Source organism: Aethalodelphis obliquidens, unplaced genomic scaffold, assembly GCF_003676395.1.
Source record: "Aethalodelphis obliquidens isolate GAN/ISIS:26980383/991018 unplaced genomic scaffold, ASM367639v1 scaffold121, whole genome shotgun sequence".
Classification (NCBI taxonomy): domain Eukaryota; kingdom Metazoa; phylum Chordata; class Mammalia; order Artiodactyla; family Delphinidae; genus Aethalodelphis; species Aethalodelphis obliquidens.
Window position 1 is genome coordinate 393,901 of NW_020838065.1, and position 16,826 is coordinate 410,726.

General features: G+C 56.5%; 1 protein-coding gene across 9 annotated transcripts; it reads right to left on the reverse strand.

The window, feature by feature from the left end:
* On the reverse strand, positions 1–16,711 carry RNF44 (ring finger protein 44). Of its 9 annotated transcripts, XM_027098271.1 has the most exons (12): positions 16,551–16,711; positions 15,647–15,820; positions 5,300–5,451; positions 4,902–5,091; positions 4,556–4,723; positions 3,975–4,151; positions 3,707–3,868; positions 3,500–3,624; positions 3,096–3,183; positions 2,886–3,007; positions 2,650–2,749; positions 1–2,446 (listed from the first exon to the last, which is right to left on the reverse strand). In XM_027098271.1, exons 3-12 carry the CDS (start codon positions 5,404–5,406, stop codon positions 2,384–2,386), a joined length of 1,302 nt encoding a protein of 433 aa, XP_026954072.1. In that variant the 5' UTR covers positions 5,407–5,451; positions 15,647–15,820; positions 16,551–16,711; the 3' UTR covers positions 1–2,383. The 9 variants fall into 9 exon arrangements, with proteins under 9 accessions (XP_026954072.1, XP_026954070.1, XP_026954071.1 ...); XM_027098269.1 differs by lacking the exon at positions 15,647–15,820; XM_027098270.1 differs by lacking the exons at positions 15,647–15,820; positions 16,551–16,711 and adding an exon at positions 10,784–12,620.
* Positions 16,712–16,826: the final 115 nt, after the last annotated feature.

Here is a 16,826-nt window from a genome sequence, read left to right on the forward strand (position 1 = left end):
TTGGGCAGTACTCGATATACATCATACATTTATTATTAGTGAATATCCCTCTGAAATCAGCAACAATATTAAAAAAAATAATGATTGCACTACTTGGTCAAGCAGAACTAGCAAGTTTCATTTTAAAAAAAGTACAAATCTGTTAAAAATTTCAATCAGTATACACATATATAATACAACATACTAGTTATGTTAAATGCTACAAACCAATGTGAATCCAATGGAATGGAGAAAACCACACATTTAAGCTTTAAGAACCATTTTTTTCTCTATATATTAGCATTTTCTCAAATACATACATGGGAAAAATGAGGTAACTGTAAAATGTGCAAGGAACAGGGCCCCCCAAAATTCCATATATTTATTTATATATATGTAATTATATATATTTATATATATATATATATAAAAGACCTTTCTAACACAGAATACAGGCACTGGGCCCAGCCAGGGCTGGGGGACAGCACCCACTGTCATGCCTAGGCCAGAAGTTGGTAAATAAAAGAGTAAACAATGACAAGCCCCCACCACAGGAAATCATTGGTAACATGGCATCTATAGCAAGGTCGGCAAATCACAAACATCCTAAATAATTGTTTTATAAATCTTTTTTTTTAAACTTTTTTTTTTTTTATTGTTGTGTTTCCCCCCCAATAGCTGCTCGTTGGAATCACTGCTGCAGTCAACACACCATCCGTGAGCCTGTTTCCACCTGCCCCAGGAACCGTTAAGGGTTTCGAAAACCTTTTTTTTGGGGGGTGGGGAAGGGAGGGGGTCGGAGAGGGTAGTTCTCTGTGTAAAACAGGTGGGGTTTCAACACTGCTATAAATATAGAAATGTCACCTGGAGTTATATACAGTAAGACTCTGGGTTCTCCATGGGGTGGGGGCCAGGCTGATGGGGCCCCACGGCAGGCTGGGGGGAGGCGGTGGGCCAGGGCCGCTGCGGGAGAACGAGGGTGGTTGGAGCATCCCTGAGGCAGCAGGCGCCAGGGGCTGCCTGCTAGGATGTGCCGGCCCCACACGCGGTTCGTTCGGGGCAGCAACCCCAGCGGGGGGTGAGGAAGAAACGGAATGGGACCCGGGTGGGTGAGGGTAGGGAGCTCGGCCAGACCCTCCGGGGGCTCCTCCAGGTCTTGGAGGGCAGGGCTCAGGCTGGGAGGGGGCCCCTGGAGGCGGGGTCCACACCCTCCTTGGACCCTGTCCCCCTGGGACTTCCCTGGAGGAGACACGCCCAGGCAGGTGGGAGACAGGCCCTGGCTAGAGAGGGAGAAATGCCCTGAAAAGCGTACGGTCCCGGTAGGCTCTGGGGACGTGTGCAGTACAGTGCATGGCAGTTATCAGCTGAGCACAGACCCCCCCCCCACCCCCCCAACCCCACCCATGACCGCCAGCCGCCTGGCCCCGCCCCAGCCGCGCACATGCATGCAGACCAGGCGGCACCACCAGACCATTCCCTGCCCCTGGGCACTTGGTCCTGGTTGGTCCCTATACACCCCCCCGCCCATTAAACCAAAAGAAAAGAAATTGTTTAAAAAATCCACACCCTCAAATCCTACACGCGATTTTGGGCCAAATGAATAAACAAAAACTGCTGCTCCTCACGTTCATGCAAAACGACAGAGAGGGGAGATGGGGCATGGGTCTGGGCCCTGTCACCGCCAGGCAGGGGCAGCCACCAGCAACACAGGAAATCACTCTCCCTGGCCTGGTCCAGGCCCCCTCAGGATACATTACATGCCGTCCCGGGTCAGGGCCTGCCTCCCACCTGCTCGGGAGGTTGGCTCTGATGCCCTCCAGCCTGGGCTTGGGGCAGGAATGTTGTACCCGAGGTGAGGGTCCTCTAGGGAACCAGCCCCACCCCACAGCAACCTGGGTGGGGCTGGCTGCCTGAGTCTGTCTGGGGTCAAGGCAGGAGAACCCACTGGCCTCCTGCCACTGTCTGTCCACGCCTGTCAGTGCCACCTGAGCAGAGAGCACACCACTTCAGTGCAAGAGACCAGGCGACCGAGGACAGCACCCGCTTTGCCCATCCCGGGGCCAAGGATCTCCACCAGCCACACGAGGGTAATGAACCCCTGGCTCCCAGGGCCGGCAAGAAAAGGAGACAGACCCGAGGGCAAACAGGAGAGACTGAGTTAGGGACTCTCAGGCCGCTCCCTGGCGGGCGTCTTTTAGACTGGTGGGCAAACGGGGAGGGAGTCTTTGGAGCTTGGCAAATGCAAGGGCTTATTGCAGGGGCTTCTCTCGGGCTGACCCTGGCACCAGCTCTGGAGATGCAGGCAGGAACGGCAGGGCAGGCCTGGGCCACGCCCTCCTCGGCCTTCCGGGGCCCCCGGAGTTTCCAGAGCTTTGGGCAGGGTTCTCCTGGGTGGCTGTGGACCTCACTCAGCCTCCCTGGGCACCTCGGAAGCGTCAGCCCGACAAATGGGACACGTCCGGTTGGCCTGGGGGGAGCAGCCGCACATCAGGCTCCACTCTCACCGGACCCCCAACCCATCCGGGGCTGTTCTGCTGCCCGGTGGGGACCTGGCTCCCTGAGTGGAGCCGGAACTTCTGGATGCTGAAGAGGACACGAAGGGAAGCCCTCCAGTCCACCCTCCTCCCTCACTACACCAGGAACACCTGGGAGCGGGCGTGGCTACGTTACCTTCAACCACTTGTCGACACACTTGGTGTGGAACTCGTGGTTGCAGGGGAGGACCCGGAGCAGCTGCCGTGCCTCGAAGTCGCTGAAGCAGACGACACACCTGGGAGGAGGGCACAGAGCGTCACCCGCACACTGAAGGCGAGGGCAGGTTCGCGGCAGAGCACGAAGCGCTACCCTGGGAAGACCGCAACGCATCTGTGCTCACAGAGAGACAGGAGGGGGCGCAGGGCACTCACAGCGTCTGCTCTGACTGGTGGCTGTCAGGATGAAAGCGGTACGATGGAAGCTGCTCGATGTCCGCTTTGGTGAGGCCGCGAGGCTTGGCGTCTCCCAGCCGCTCTGCCAGGTTCAGGAGGGCCTGGACGTGTGCAGGAGGGGAGGGTCAGTGGCAGCCAGGGCTGGAAGTCCCCCATGCCCCCACCTCCCAGGACAGGGCTCCACGGGACCTCATAGTTCTCCATCTCCACGTCATCCACATCAAGATCCAGGCTGATGGTGGGCCCCATTGCTGTTGGTGACATTGGCAGCATCGAGCTAGGGGGAGATAGGTACGCGGGCCCGGGGTCAAGGTCAGTAGGCGTAAGGGGCGCAGAGCTGCTCCCGACTCCCGCCATGAAACAAAGCCCAGAACTCTGCACTGTTCACACCAGGGACCCCAGTGTCTGTCCCAAGATGTCGCAGTAGGGCAGGGAGCCCAGCTGGTGAGCGTGAGTGTGCATGTATGGTTTGGCGGGGATGCTAGGTGGCTCGAGAGGCCCTGGGACCCCACGGGGCTGTGTTTGGCTCTAACCACTAAAGGCCCCAGAAGAACAGGGCACCACAGCTCTGGGGCACATGTACAGGTACTTACAGGAAGTAGGGCAGGAAGCTGGGGTAATACGGTGGTGGTGGAGGCGGCGGGGGTGGTGGCGGGAGCGGCTGTTGTAGGCGGTATCTCTGGGTGCTCAGTCTCCGGGGCATCATGTGGGAATATGGCTGCAAGAGGGGGGCCAGGTCCACGTCAGCCATGGGCCTGTCTCCCGGTCACCCTAGATCCTGGGTGGGGAGTGGCACTTACCACACCAAAGGACAGCTCCTGGTGCAGGGTATCGTGGGGCAGGTAGTGCAGGGGCACGGATGGGGACAGAGTTGGGCCCGGGGCAGAGGTGGAGTAGGTGAAGCTCCCCAGGGGGTGCTGATCCCCCCGCAGGTCCACATCACTGTCGAGCCGCTGCAGGGGCTGGAAGAAGCAGGGGTGAGTCAGCAGAGTCAGTGACAAGGAAAGCCCCCACCTCCCTGCCCCACTTGCCATCCCCTCTAGCATCAGACCCATCGCTCAGACTCACCATACGTGGATGCTGGGTCTGCAGCGACACAAACTGCCCAAGAGGCGCCATATGAGCGGGCTGGGGGTGTGGGGCTGGCGGTGGAGGGTGCAGGATATAGTGGTCACTGGAGATAAGGTGGGGGTAGGCCTGATAGGGCACAGGGAGCTGCTGCATGGTACATGCCTGGATCAGCTGCTGAGAAAGGGGGCAGAGGCTGGAGAATGTTCTTCTGGGCTCTGGGCTGGGTCTGCTTGTGGCTGGGCCAGGGGCCATTCCACCCAGCGAGCGGTCCCAATCAAAGGCCTCTGGACCACCCATCCCTGGCCTAGGCCTCCCAGACAGGACGTCTTGCTCTTAAGACCCACAGTTACCACTCCAAACCATAAAGCAGGCACTGGGAGCAGGGAGGTCCCTGAACTCTGAAGTGCCCTCCCACTGGACGTGAACGCACATATGCCGTTCTGGACAGGGCTGTGGCCTGGAGCCGAGCAGACACTGACAGCCTGGATGGGCGCTGTAAGCTCAGCTCAGTTCCGACACTGGCCTGTGCCTGGGGCCTTCAGCTGGCGGCAGGGCAGGAGGCCCAGGCGCTCACTCACCGGGGGCGGGAGGCAGCAGAGGGGATAGTGCTGCCCGCTGAACATCACGGAGCATGCTGGGAGCTGCTGGGTGCTGCAGCCAGGGATGTGTTGGCCTGTAGGCAAGGGGAAGCCTTGGGTCGTCACTGTGGTGACTGTGTAGGACAGAGGGACAGGTCCCTGGTGCACCTGTAGGAGGAGAGACCCAGGAACTGTAGGGAGGCCACTCTGCTGCCCCCAGGTGAGAAGCAAAGTCCTGCCGGGCCAGCTCTGGTGAAGGTGAAGTCAGGGCTTGCTCCCTCTGCTCCTCAGACCGGCTCGCCAGAGGCCAGGGGCAGCGGGGCGTGGGCATGGGGGTTCCGCTTACCTGCTCGTGGAGATCAACCATGAACGGGCTCTGCTGGGAGGCTGGGTGCAGCATTCGGGGGCTCCCGCCGGCAGGAGCCGAGGCTCGGCGCTCCTCTACGGGGAGGTATGCTGGTCGGGTTGGCGGCTGCTGGGAGGGTAAGCGCTCATCCTGGGTAGGTGGGCTGGCCAGGGGGCCCTCACGGCCAGGGCTGCACCACAGAGAGGAAGCCCCAGTAGCACTGACGGGGGCCGCTCATTCACAGAGCATGGAGAGAAGCCAAGGTCACTACCCACTGGGGAAGGAAGACAGCTCAGGGCCCTGTGCCCTACCACCCCTGGCCCCTGTGCCCCAGCCCAGGCTGAAAGCTCCAGTACCAGGGGCTCCGGGCTCCACAGGACTGGGAGGTTCCCTCCTACCTTCCCCAGAGCTGGCCTGGGCTGCTGCTGGGTCCTGCAGAGAATCGCCACTGACCCACAGGGGCAGAGGGCGGCCACCTAGTCACTGCCAGAGCCCATGGCTGCATCAGGGGAGGCAGAGGGGTGGAGGGGCTGGGCCAGGGCTCACAACCCTAGGAAGCAAACCGACAAAGGAACTAAGGTACAGAGAAGTCCAGTCCCTTGCTCCATTAGGGGTCGGGGAGACAGAATCAAACCTCTGCAGCCTGGTTCCAGAGGCCACTGATGCCCACCACACCCTGGGCTCCCCAGGCAGCGCTGTGCTCTGGCACTAGGGTTCAGGCTTGGCCTGCAGGGAGTCCAGGCCTTAGTTTCCTGCGCTGTGAAATGAGATCAGGGTCCGCCTCAGGGTAAGTTCAGAGGGCTGGCCGGCATGCTTCCAGGCCAGGGGGCTCTGGTAAGGCCCCCTCAGGGTGGGGTCTCCAGGAAAACCTGTCCTGGCGTGAGGATCTACAACTCTGACCTCTAGGTAACTGGGGCTCCTGAGGGGACTCCAGCTTCCTCCCTTCTGTCTGGTTGGCTCAAGATGGATTGCAAACAGGCCTGGGGCCTAGTTCTTCCACTAGTAACAGGTGAGAGGTTCTGACTTGGTTCTTGCCCTCGGGGTTCCCAGTCCAAGCCAAGTCAGTACAGTCATTCCTCAGTATCCACGAAGGATTGGTTCTAGGACCCCCACGATACCAAAATCCGAGGATGCTTAAGTCCCTTATATAAAATGGTATAATATTTGCATATAATCTACACACATCCTCCCATGGACTTTAAATCATTTCTACATTACTTATGATACCTAATACAATGTAAATGCTATGTAAATATGATGTAAATGCTATGTAAGTGACAAATTCAAGTTTTGTTTTTTGCAACTTTATGGAATTTTTTTCCCTAAGTATTTTAAATCTGCAATTGGTTACATCCATGGATGTGGAACCCATGGATAGAGAGGGCTGACTGTATACTTTCTTTTCATAATCTGTTCCCACAGTGCCTACCCAAATGGGACTTCACCTACTCTTCAAGTAAGGTACTGTTAGCCTCATTTTGCAGAAGAGAAAACTGAGGCTCAGAGACGAAAGGACTTGCCCAAGGCCTCACAATAAGTGTCAAAGCTGGGAGGTGGGCTGACTACCAGCCTCTTGCTGCACACTGATGCTGACGGGAAGGGGTCCAGCCCAAGGGTTCTGGCAGGATGTGATGAAGGAAGTCAACCTCTGGTGAACTGGTGGGTCTGGCGTGCAGCCAGGCCCTTTGTGTGTGGGGGGAGTGCATGCAAACCAGACCCAACACAGCCCCCAAGTCGGAGGTGGGGCTTGCTGAGAAAAGAGGAAGCAAGAACCTAAACCTAAGGGAGGAAGTTGAGTGAGAATGGGGCGGGGCAGGAGCTAGGGTCCAGGTGGGGAAAGTTGGGGGGACCACTCATTAACTCCAGAGGTTGGAATGAGGCCCTGGCAGGGAAAACTCTGGAAACTGTCAGACCCTGCAATGCTGAAGGGCGCATCCAACAGGACCAGCCTTTGGCTGTTCCTGCCACAGGGAACCCTGCCTCCATCTAACAAAACTCCTATGCTTCCTTCATACCCAGCTTTAAGTGTCACCTCCCTGCTAACACAGCTAGGGAACCGGTGTACTGTCCCCTCAACACCTTGTTCCTTTCCTCTGTGCTGGGCTTTACGTGCATGGGCCCTGACTTTCAAAATGAGCCTGAAAGGGAGGCTCTTCACCTGCTAAGACAGCACAGGGCCAAGGCCACAGCCACAGTAGAGCTGAAATTCACATTTCTCCCACCCAACCTGGGCTCCAGCACTTGGCAGAGGGGTGGGCAGGGCCCAGTGACCAGCTTGTGTCCAGCACAGGGCAGGCCCGATGTGGTAAATGCTCACTGGAGAGCCAATTACATAGGTCTAAGGCCATGTCTGGCAGCAGTGAAGTTAGTGCCAATGATTAAAAACTGGGACATAAAAAAATCTGTCCTTTCAGTGTGTTGTGTGTGTGGCGGGGGGGAAGGAAGCAGAAAATCTGGTCCCACTGGGCCCTCATTTCTGCTTGACCCACCTCACTCTGGGCATGAGTTTTCTCTCCAGGCCACCCCAGGCCCATTCCTTGCCTGCCCACCACAGGTGACTGGGGTCGTGAGCCCCCAGCGTGGGCCAAGTGCATATCCTTACACTCATGTGTACACACACAGCCTCCTTGATTCCTGCTGATAATCCAGCCGAGCAAACAAAGGCCAAGAGAGACTCAGAGGAAACCCCTAAATAACTTAACAACAGACTCCTGACCCACCCCAGATTTTTGGATCAGAATCTTTGGAGGGTTGGGGAACAAGGGCACCTAGATTTCTACTAAATTCCCCAGCAGTTTCTACAGCAGAGGCAGGTGCTTGAGAACCTCTGTTCTAACTGACCTCTGAGATCCTGGGAGCCCACAGTCCTGCCTATGAGGAGTATACAATACTTCCCATGTGCCATCCTGATAAGTCCTCATAGCAACCTTCAGAAGTAGGCATGCTGAGGCTCAGAGAAGTGAGGTCCAAGGCCAGTCAGTTGGAGCTGTGAGTGTACTGGGACATGGCAGTGGCCTCAACTGCTCCTCTTGTGCCAGGCTGTCTTGAAGTCCGGGCAGTGTCAAGGCTCAGGGGTGCAGAATCACAGAGGCCTAGGCCCATGGGAATCTGCTCTGGCCAGCCTCTTCAAGGACACCCACACCTCAGGAAAGGAAGTGGCAAGGAGCCGAGAAACCCAACCACCAGACAGAAGGCCTCTAGCTGTGACTGACGGTGACAAAGATGACAGTGTTGACCCTTGCATTCTTACACACAATACCCTGACTTCTGGCCAGAGTCTTGGCTGAGGATTGGGCACATCGCCTCCCCTCTCTGAGCCTCAGTTTATTCATCTGTAAAATGGGAATAGCCCAATAATCACCTCCCAAGACTGCTTAAAGGCTGCTGCAGTGATTTGTAAAGTTTAGGTGTGACCGATCACTATCAGAAAATACAACAGGCTGACCTTCACTCCCACCCCCCAAGCAGCTTAAAGATGCTATTTTAAGCTCTGCAGGAGGCAGCTGGGAAACATGCCTCCCTCAGGGAATATCCCCTCCCAGCTGGCAAGGGAGGGGACCCTGGTTCTTGACTGGAGACAGAGATGTCCCATGGGAAACTCACCCACTTCACAGTTGAGGAAACTGAGACCAGGAGAAAGAAAGTAACTTGCTGCAGACCACAAAGCCAAAGAAGGACAGAATTAGTCCTGGCTGGCCCGCTAGGCCCAGATTTCCTCAACCCCTGACTCTCATTACCATCAGTAACCTCAAGAATTACCTAATGCCAATTCTCTACTGCAGGCCCTAAAGGAGATCAGGGGAGCTTTCTCTTTCAGGCATCCTGACTAGACCTATTGTGGAAAGAAGCAAGTAAGGCCCAGAGCTGGAGCAGCAACTTGCTCAAGGTCAAACAACAAGGCCACCACCTAACTGCTCTGCCTTTCACCACACCTCCTCTGTGCTGGGCTCTCTGTGAGGTCTCCGTAAAAGGGTCTTGAGGGTCCCTAAATCCAATCTCGCCCAGAAGCAGGGACTGCACCTTGCATCCACCCCCTCGCCCAGGAGGCAGCCAACTCCCTAGTTCCTATCCCCATCCTGGTCTAGGGAGATCCTGACATATCATTTGGGCCTGGGGGCTGTTTGCAGGTACAGGGACTGTTTTGCAGATAAGCTAAGTCAGGCCCTGAGAACAGGAGCAGACCCAGGCAGGCTGAGGAGCCCCCCTCCCACCCCTCAAAAAAGAGGCGGGTTGGGCCCAGCACTGACTGGTGGGCACGCAGAGCTCCCTAACTGTGGTGCCTGGAGGCAGCTGAGAGCAGGACCACCAGGCTGCGAGTTAAGAGTTGTTGGCCAGCCCAGACTCCCTGGGTGACCTTGGTCAAGGAAATCTTCCCTTCTGTGCGCCTCAGTTGCCACAACTGTAAAATGGGAGTGGAAATCTCTCCTTCCCAGAGCTCCCAAATAAAGCCACAAGAGGCAAGACGCAAAAAACCAGGTGGTCACATTACTGGGGGAGGAAACCAGTGTCCCTGAGGAGCAAGCCCCTCCTCAATGTGGGCCAGGAGCAGGTTGCGGGATTCGGGGAGCTTCCTCAGTCATCCCTCCCTGGGACTGGGGACGTGGGTGGGGAGGACGTGGTACAGATACTCGCCCAGAGAGGGGCCTCCCTCATCCCCCTCTCACTCCTTTGTGCCGGGCTCGGGGGGACATCGGGGGCTGGAGGCCATACGGCGGCGTCGGGGCCAGAGCGCTGTGACTTTAAGAGCCGAGGATCCCGGACCATGTGCTCGGCGTGAGACAAAAGCAACAACAAAGGAAGTGGCGGCGGCAGGGGGAGGGGGCGGCTCCTTCCTCTCCAACCGCAGCGCTCTGCCTCTGGAGAAGGGAGACTCGGCCTGGCCTTGGGGGGCGCTGGGGGTGGGGAGGGGTCCCGGATTCTAGAGGCCTCGCCATCTCCCCTCCGGACTGCCCGTAATTAACTCCTGCAGAGCCAGCTAGATCACAGCCCTCAGTCCCAGGGGAAGGGGGGGGCAGGAATTCCAGGGATGCGGAAATCGGGAGCTGGGGGCTCTGGCCCCGACTCACCTTCGGCCGCCTGGCCACACGTTGACTCCTTTGTTCCCGATCTAGGACGGCCAAGCTGGGCAAGAGGCGGGGGTGGGGGGGTGGGAGTGTGCTGCCTGGACCCTTTAAGAGCCCCCGCCCTGAGGAACAATGTGCTCCCTTCCCCACCCCCCCGGTCCGGGGGCAGTCCGGCTCCTTCCGGGGCCCTCTTTCTTTGTTGTCCGTCCGCCGGGCGTCTGCCTCGCGAGGCCCACGCGCGGTCAGTCTCTCGGCCCAGGCCCTCTGGGAGAGGGAGGCGGCGCAGGACGCGGCCGGGTTTGCGCAGCTGCCGGCGACTGGCCCTTTAAGAACTGTCCGCGGCGGCAGCGGAATGTAACAAACCCCACATTTGATTCACAACATTCGAAGCGGCGGGGTCGCGCGCCGGGCGGGAGGGGGGCTCGCGGGGGCGCGCCGGGAGGTTCCGGCAAACAGTAGCCGACTGCTCCCCGCGAGGGCCCCGCCCCTTGCTAAGAGTTCCGCCCCTCGGGGGCGCCAAGAGCCAATCATTCGCCGAGACTCGGCACGTGATTAGTGGGCCGCCATCTTGGAAGGCAGTTTTTTTTTTTTTAAAACCTCCTCTCGCCCCCACCTCCTCACTTAAAGTGCCCGCAGCCATCACAGGAAAGGGGCGGGGCCACATGGTCTGACCTAAAGAGGGGAGACCGCGCGGTAAGCAAGACAAATTGGCTGTAACTCTAACTTGCTATGCAAACTCACAAATCACTCATGCTTCTGAGGCTCAGTTTCCCCGCCACATAAGTGGGTCCCGCCGGGAGAGCCGCAGCCCGGACTTACTGTGTCATGGTCCCCTCCTTGGGACGGCGCCTGGGACACAAGTGCAATGGACCTGACCTTCGACAGGGCAGGAGCGGCTCTTAAGCCAGTCCGAGTGGTTAGGAAGGCTCTAACAGCCCTGGGCCGGCAACCTCCCCGGAGATGACGTCAGCCCCGAAAGCTACTGCGCCGCGATGACATCATGGCCTGGCCTCCTCGCATCTCCTTGTTTATACTGCGCGGTGGCTTTAAAAAGTTGGGAGGGGCTGGATTGCCCAACGAACCAATAATGGGCAACCCATGCAAATAAGCTAACGCTTGTCGGGAAGGATTGGCCCGGCTCGCGTTGACGTCACAGAGACATTTAAACACCCCGCCCCCAGCGTGGCCCGGGAAAAGGGCGGGGAACAGTTTGAAGCTGGAGCAGCAGCCGTCCCGCGCTCTAATTGCTCTAGGCGAGGCCTCGGAGAGCTCCCTGCTTAGGGGGTTGGGGAACTAAACCCAATGAAGTCTTTAGTTTTCTACTGTACTCCTCCTAGCAATTATGAGACGCATTACTACAACCTGCCCATTTTACAGATGGGTAGAGAGAATCAAGAGGGGTGTCATTCACCCCAGGTTACAAAGCGAGGAAGAGTGGCCGAGCAGATACTTGAACCCAAGCCAAAGCCCAGCGTCGTTCCCCTTTGCCTCGACGCCTCCCCAGGCAGACGTTATACAAAGTGGGGTATTATCTCTACATCGATAGAAAAAAAAAAAAAGCTGGGAACAGGTCAAATAAATTATGCATATAATCAATAACTGGACTCCTCTGTATGCAGCTGCACTGACATAGGGTTACCTCCAGCACAGCCCTAAACAAGATACCAGCAAAAAATGTTAAAACATTTGTTAAGCCTGTGTGGTGGGGTTGCTGGGTGTGTGTGTGTGATTTTCTATGCTTCTTTGGTATATTTCATAATCCCAAATTTAAAAACTGAAAGAAAGATACTGAACAGAGTATAACAGTATCAATGTTTTTAAAAATTGGATATATACAGTATCTGTATATAGAATATTCCTGGAAGGATATACAGGAGACTGATAAATAACTGTCCTCAGGGAGAACTGGAGGAGAGCACTGGGTCAGGATAGACTTTTTATTGTATACGCTTTTGTACATTTGCTCCTTAAAAACAAAACAAAACAAGAAAAACTCTATACAGTATAACCTACTGAAAATTCTAAAGAAAATTACTGTGAAAGAGTATGTTTTAAATATTTTAAGCCATAAAAAACTTGTGTTCCTTTAGAGTCAGAAATCCCCCTTTGGAAAGGGTATCCAGTGGAAACAATCCAGAAGGAAGCTGGGGAACAGACATGCTTATCCAAGTGTTGTTTAGACCAGCAACAATCTGACACCACAATGTGGATGGCAGCCAGCAACACGATGACTGAAAATGGTACCCACTCGCTGTTTGCATATCTCTAAGGACAGAAGATCAAGTTCATGATGCAGTGCTACAGATGTTACCTGGAATGCCAAACTCTATCCATCATAGTTAAACTACGTGTGCATGAGAATAAATGGGGTTGCATTTCTCTAACCATCTCCTTATCAGCAACTCTCCCTTCTCCTAAATCCCTTCCAACCTTTTATTTTTCTCACTCTGTAAAAGCAATCAGAAAATCCTTCCCACATTCAAAGTGCCTACATTGTTAAGACCACCCCCCTGCTTGCCTGTGTAGGGATAGAACCTGCAATGGCTCCCTAATGCCTGGCTTTCAGGGCTCTGTTTAACAAGACTTCCCTTCCCTGTTTAAGCTTCCCTTACCAAACTTTTTTTTTTTTTTTTTTTTTGCGGTACGCGGGCCTCTCACTGCTGTGGCCTCTCCCATTGCGGAGCACAGGCTCTGGACGCGCAAGCTCAGCAGCCATGGCTCATGGGCCCAGCCGCTCCGCGGCATGTGGGATCTTCCTGGACCGGGGCACGAACCCACGTCCCCTGCATCGGCAGGCAGACTCTCAACCACTGCGCCACCAGGGAAGCCCCCCTTACCAAACTTTTCAGGCTCACCTCTCCCCAGCCTCTCTCCCATGACCATGGCAGTGCTCCCTCTGGCCTTCCCTGCCTGAGATGCTCTCTCTCTTCCTTTCTACGAATCCATTCCTCTTCTCTGTCCCTTGAGGCTCTGCTCCCATCTCACTTCTTATAGGAAGCTGTGAAGTCTCTAGCTTGTACTGAACTCCTCTGTCTCTGAACTCAGGCCTAGACGCACCCTGACCTTCACTTCATGCCATTTAATTTGCACACAACCCTGTCGTGATTGCTTCGTGTCTCACTCAGTAATCTCCTCCTGGGCTTCCCTGGTGGCACGGTGGTTAAGAATCCGCCTGCCAAAGCAGGGGACACGGGTTCAATCTCTGGTCCGGGAAGATCCCACATGCCGTGGAGCAACGAAGCCCGTGCACCACAACTACTGAGCCTGTGCTCTACAGCCCATGCGCCACAACTACTGAGCCCGCGTGCCGCAACTAGCAAAGCCGGCGCGCCTAGAGCCTGTGCTCTGTGACAAGAGAAGCCACTGCAACAAGAAGCCCGCGCACCGCAACTAAAAGTAGCCCCTGCTCGCCACAACTAGAGAAAGCCCGTGCAGAGCAGCGAAGACCCAACACAGCCAAAAATAAATAAATAAATAAAGAATCTCCTCCTGGCGGAAGAGGATACAGCATTTTTAACTGCACTGACATTCAGCCTTCACTGAGAGGCAGACACCACGGGGTAACCAGTCTCATTTTATGGTTGAGGATCTGAGGCTCAAGGAGGTGAAGTGACTTGCCCGAGGCCACAATGTGAAAATCCTTTACCACTCCCCACCCTCAGAAAGCGACTCCAGTAACTACTCCACAATCCAGTTACTCCTTTGAAGCCACCAAGCCTCTGACTGTGCCATTCTCTCAGTCTAAAATGTCCTCAACACCCCTACTCACCTCTGGCCAAACCCTGCTCAACCTTCGGGGCTCAGCTCAAAGGCTGCCTCCTCGGAGCCTCTCCTGACCATCTGCTGGCTTCTTCAATATACGGCATGACTATCATCACACCACATCAGGATGGCAGAAGGTATCTCCATGGGACTGCTCTCCCTACCCGCAGCAGGGCCTGGCTCACACTTCCTTGGATGCCCAAGGAAGGGACTCTGTATTGCCCTTCCTCGCCCCTGATGCTTCAGGGCCAGGAAATCCTTGCCCTGTGTTCTCTCATGCATGACCCTCTAGTTTACGCCCCTGGGAGGCCCTCAGTAAATTCCCACAGACCTCTGGGTTCCGCCCAGGACCGGAGGCCAATAACACATCTCCCTCTGAAAAACCTTGCTGGGTGCATGCAGAATCACTCTGGAGCAAGAGGGAGGGAGGCTCAATTTTACCAGATTTCTCAGAGAAGCCAGAAGTCTGGACTTTCCTCTCAGGTTCACTGACAAGTCTTATGCTTTGGAACCCCAACGTGGGCCCAACGGCCTGCATACCTACTCTGTGCCCCATTCTTATCACCCCACCCCCACTCCCTTGAAGGCAGGTTCTGTTACTTTCACCTTACACAGATGAGGAAAGTGGCTAAGGAAATGACTCCCCTTGCCACAGATCCCAGAAGTGTAGCCCAGGTGGGGGTGGCTCACTCTTGCCCAGGCATCTGCCTCGAAGCTCTGTGGAGAAATCAGGGTTCTAGAGTCTTCTGCATGATCTGGGCAAGTCCTACCCTGATCATCTCATTGGTCCTTCCAATGACCTAAGAGCTAGGTACCAGTGTTTGCTCCAAGAAGCTTGGGCAAGAGAGGATATGATTCACCCACCGTCACACAGCCATCAAGGGGCAAACCTGGGATCACATTTTAAACGAAGATTAAGTTTGGTGCATGCAATGCAAATGCCAACACAGGGTCCCCAAGTGTTGCTCAATAATCAAAAGCACAGATGTCCTGGGGCAAGAGACTCTCCAGGTCCCAGAGTGGAAGAGTAGCAGAGAGGGATTTGAATCCTGGTCCCTCGAGTGCAAAGTACTGGATGCTACAATCCAGCTTCCACTCCCAGGCCTCCTCTGCAGGAGATGGGAGGGATTCTGTGCAGGCAGGAAGAAGGTGGGGTCATCGGTTCCTGCTGGAGCCCTCCCCTGCTCCATCTGCCTACCTAAGACCTGGACAGCTGGCTGCCTCCTTCCCTCCATCAGGATCAGAAAGTACTCCACTCCTTTTTTCTAAGACCCCTCAAACTCTCCTCCAGATGCAGGGCCTTCCCAAGTGGAGCTGGCAGAACATAGAGATTGAGGGACCATCCAGGGACACACAACACAGCCTGGTAAAGCCAGCTCAGGACACAGACCTCCCAGCTACCCCAGGGCATCAGACTTGAGCCTCACGCTCCAGGCTGGGGGTTGACAGGCCCCCTGCCAAGTCCTCTCTGCTCAGGGCAGGCCTGAACACACCTGAGCCCCAAGCTTTGTCTCCCCTAAAAAGCAGAGGCTGTTTGTGCATATGGGGGAGGGCAGAGTGTCTGTAAAGGTGTTCCCAGGTCTGGGTCCAGGGCTGCAGCACTCTGGCTCCAGCTTTGAGACTTGGTCACTTATGTGGTCTCACTCTTCTTCAGTCTCATCTGTAAAACCAGGATGATGACAACACTAATGACAGATGACATTTACTGAGCACTTAGTGTGTGTAGCACTGCTGTTCATCTCCTATAGGCTACTGAGGGGGCAGGCATACACTGATGATTAAATACAGAGCCTCTGAAACCAGCCCACCGAGGCTTGGACCCTGGCTCTGCCTTTTATCAGCTTGGTGACCTTGAGGAAGTCACCACCTCTATGAGGCTCACAGTTTGTCCAGGTGTAAAATGGGGGCGATTATACCTACCTCAATGAGTAAATAGTGGCTCTCACTTGTGTGTGCATCTTCGGCGGTACCTGCCTGGCTTTCTGGGTCTGGGTCTGCGCTTGAATGTGTGAGCTTTGAGGGTAGGGCGTTGGGAGGGGCTCCCCTTTCTGACTACCTCCCCGCTGTAGCTCTCACCACTGGAACCCGCAGGGTCTGCAGAGGAAGGAGCAGGTACCATCACCACATCATCCGGTGATGAAAATCGGGGGCTGTAAGAGTGGGGGTGCCTGGCAGACCCAGGGAGAGATGAGTCCAGCCGAATTCCCCATTTTCCCTCTATCCAAGGCCAGTTTCCTACACCCACATCTCCTTCCCGCCCCGACACCATCTCGACTCGGGCTTAATAGCCCTCAGGCAACAGAAGGTGTGTGACCTTGGACAAGACACAGACCCTCTGGAGTCCCCGCCTTCCTACGCCCTCAAAGCAGTAACCAAGCCGCTGGCGCGCGGCGGTCTGTTCCCCGGACCCGCAGCCGCCCCAGGGCAGGGCTCGGGTCGCTCTGGATCCCCAGCGGCTGGGACAAGGAGCTTTGGTAAAGTGGGGCAGTCGTGACGAGGCCAAAGGACTGCAGCTCTGTCCCGGACGCCTGGGGCCCAGCCGAAGCCGACACTCGCCAGGGGTTGCGATCGGGGCATGAGTGGGGCGCAGGGCACGCTGGGACTCGTAGTTCCCAGGGCCTCCCGTACTGGGGCTCTTAGACCTACCGGGCGGAGCAGCTCTGGCTCCGGGTCCCGGGACAGCGAGCTCCGGCCCTGCGGGCGCAGGCAGCGGCCTCGCTGGATGTCCCTGTGCTACACTGCCAGCCCGCGGCCGCCCCCTATCGCTCCGTCTCTCTGGCCCCGCGCCTGGGGCGCAAGGCGCAGGGTCCAGGCCGGGCGTTACCTGGGGCCGCGGCGGGGCTCCACCCCCACCGGGAGGCCGGCGCGTCGCTCCCGCTGCAGCCGGGGGTCCCGGTCCAGCTGCGGCTCGCGCCGCCTGCCGCGGCCCCCCCTCTGGCCCCAGGCAGTGGAACCGTCCACGAACCTCTTCGCCCGGGCGCGCGCACGCGCGCGCGGGGTCCACGCCGGCTATGCAGCTTCACCCTCCCTCCCGCGGGTGTATGGAAGTACCTGGACTGCACCAAGCGCGCGGGAGCGGAGGGTGGGAGGAGGAGGAGCG

What these genes read in the sequence shown, in the direction of transcription:
- RNF44 (XM_027098269.1), bottom strand. Translation starts at nt 5,406, where the DNA reads ATGCAGCCATGGGCTCTGGCAGTGACTAGGTGGCCGCCCTCTGCCCCT. An exon ending in CCAGGCCAGCTCTGGGGAAG is followed by an intron (nt 5,092 to 5,299) that starts GTAGGAGGGAAC and finishes TCTGTGGTGCAG; the next exon opens with CCCTGGCCGTGAGGGCCCCC. An exon ending in CACCAGTCAGAGCAGACGCT is followed by an intron (nt 2,750 to 2,885) that starts GTGAGTGCCCTG and finishes CCCTCCTCCCAG; the next exon opens with GTGTGTCGTCTGCTTCAGCG.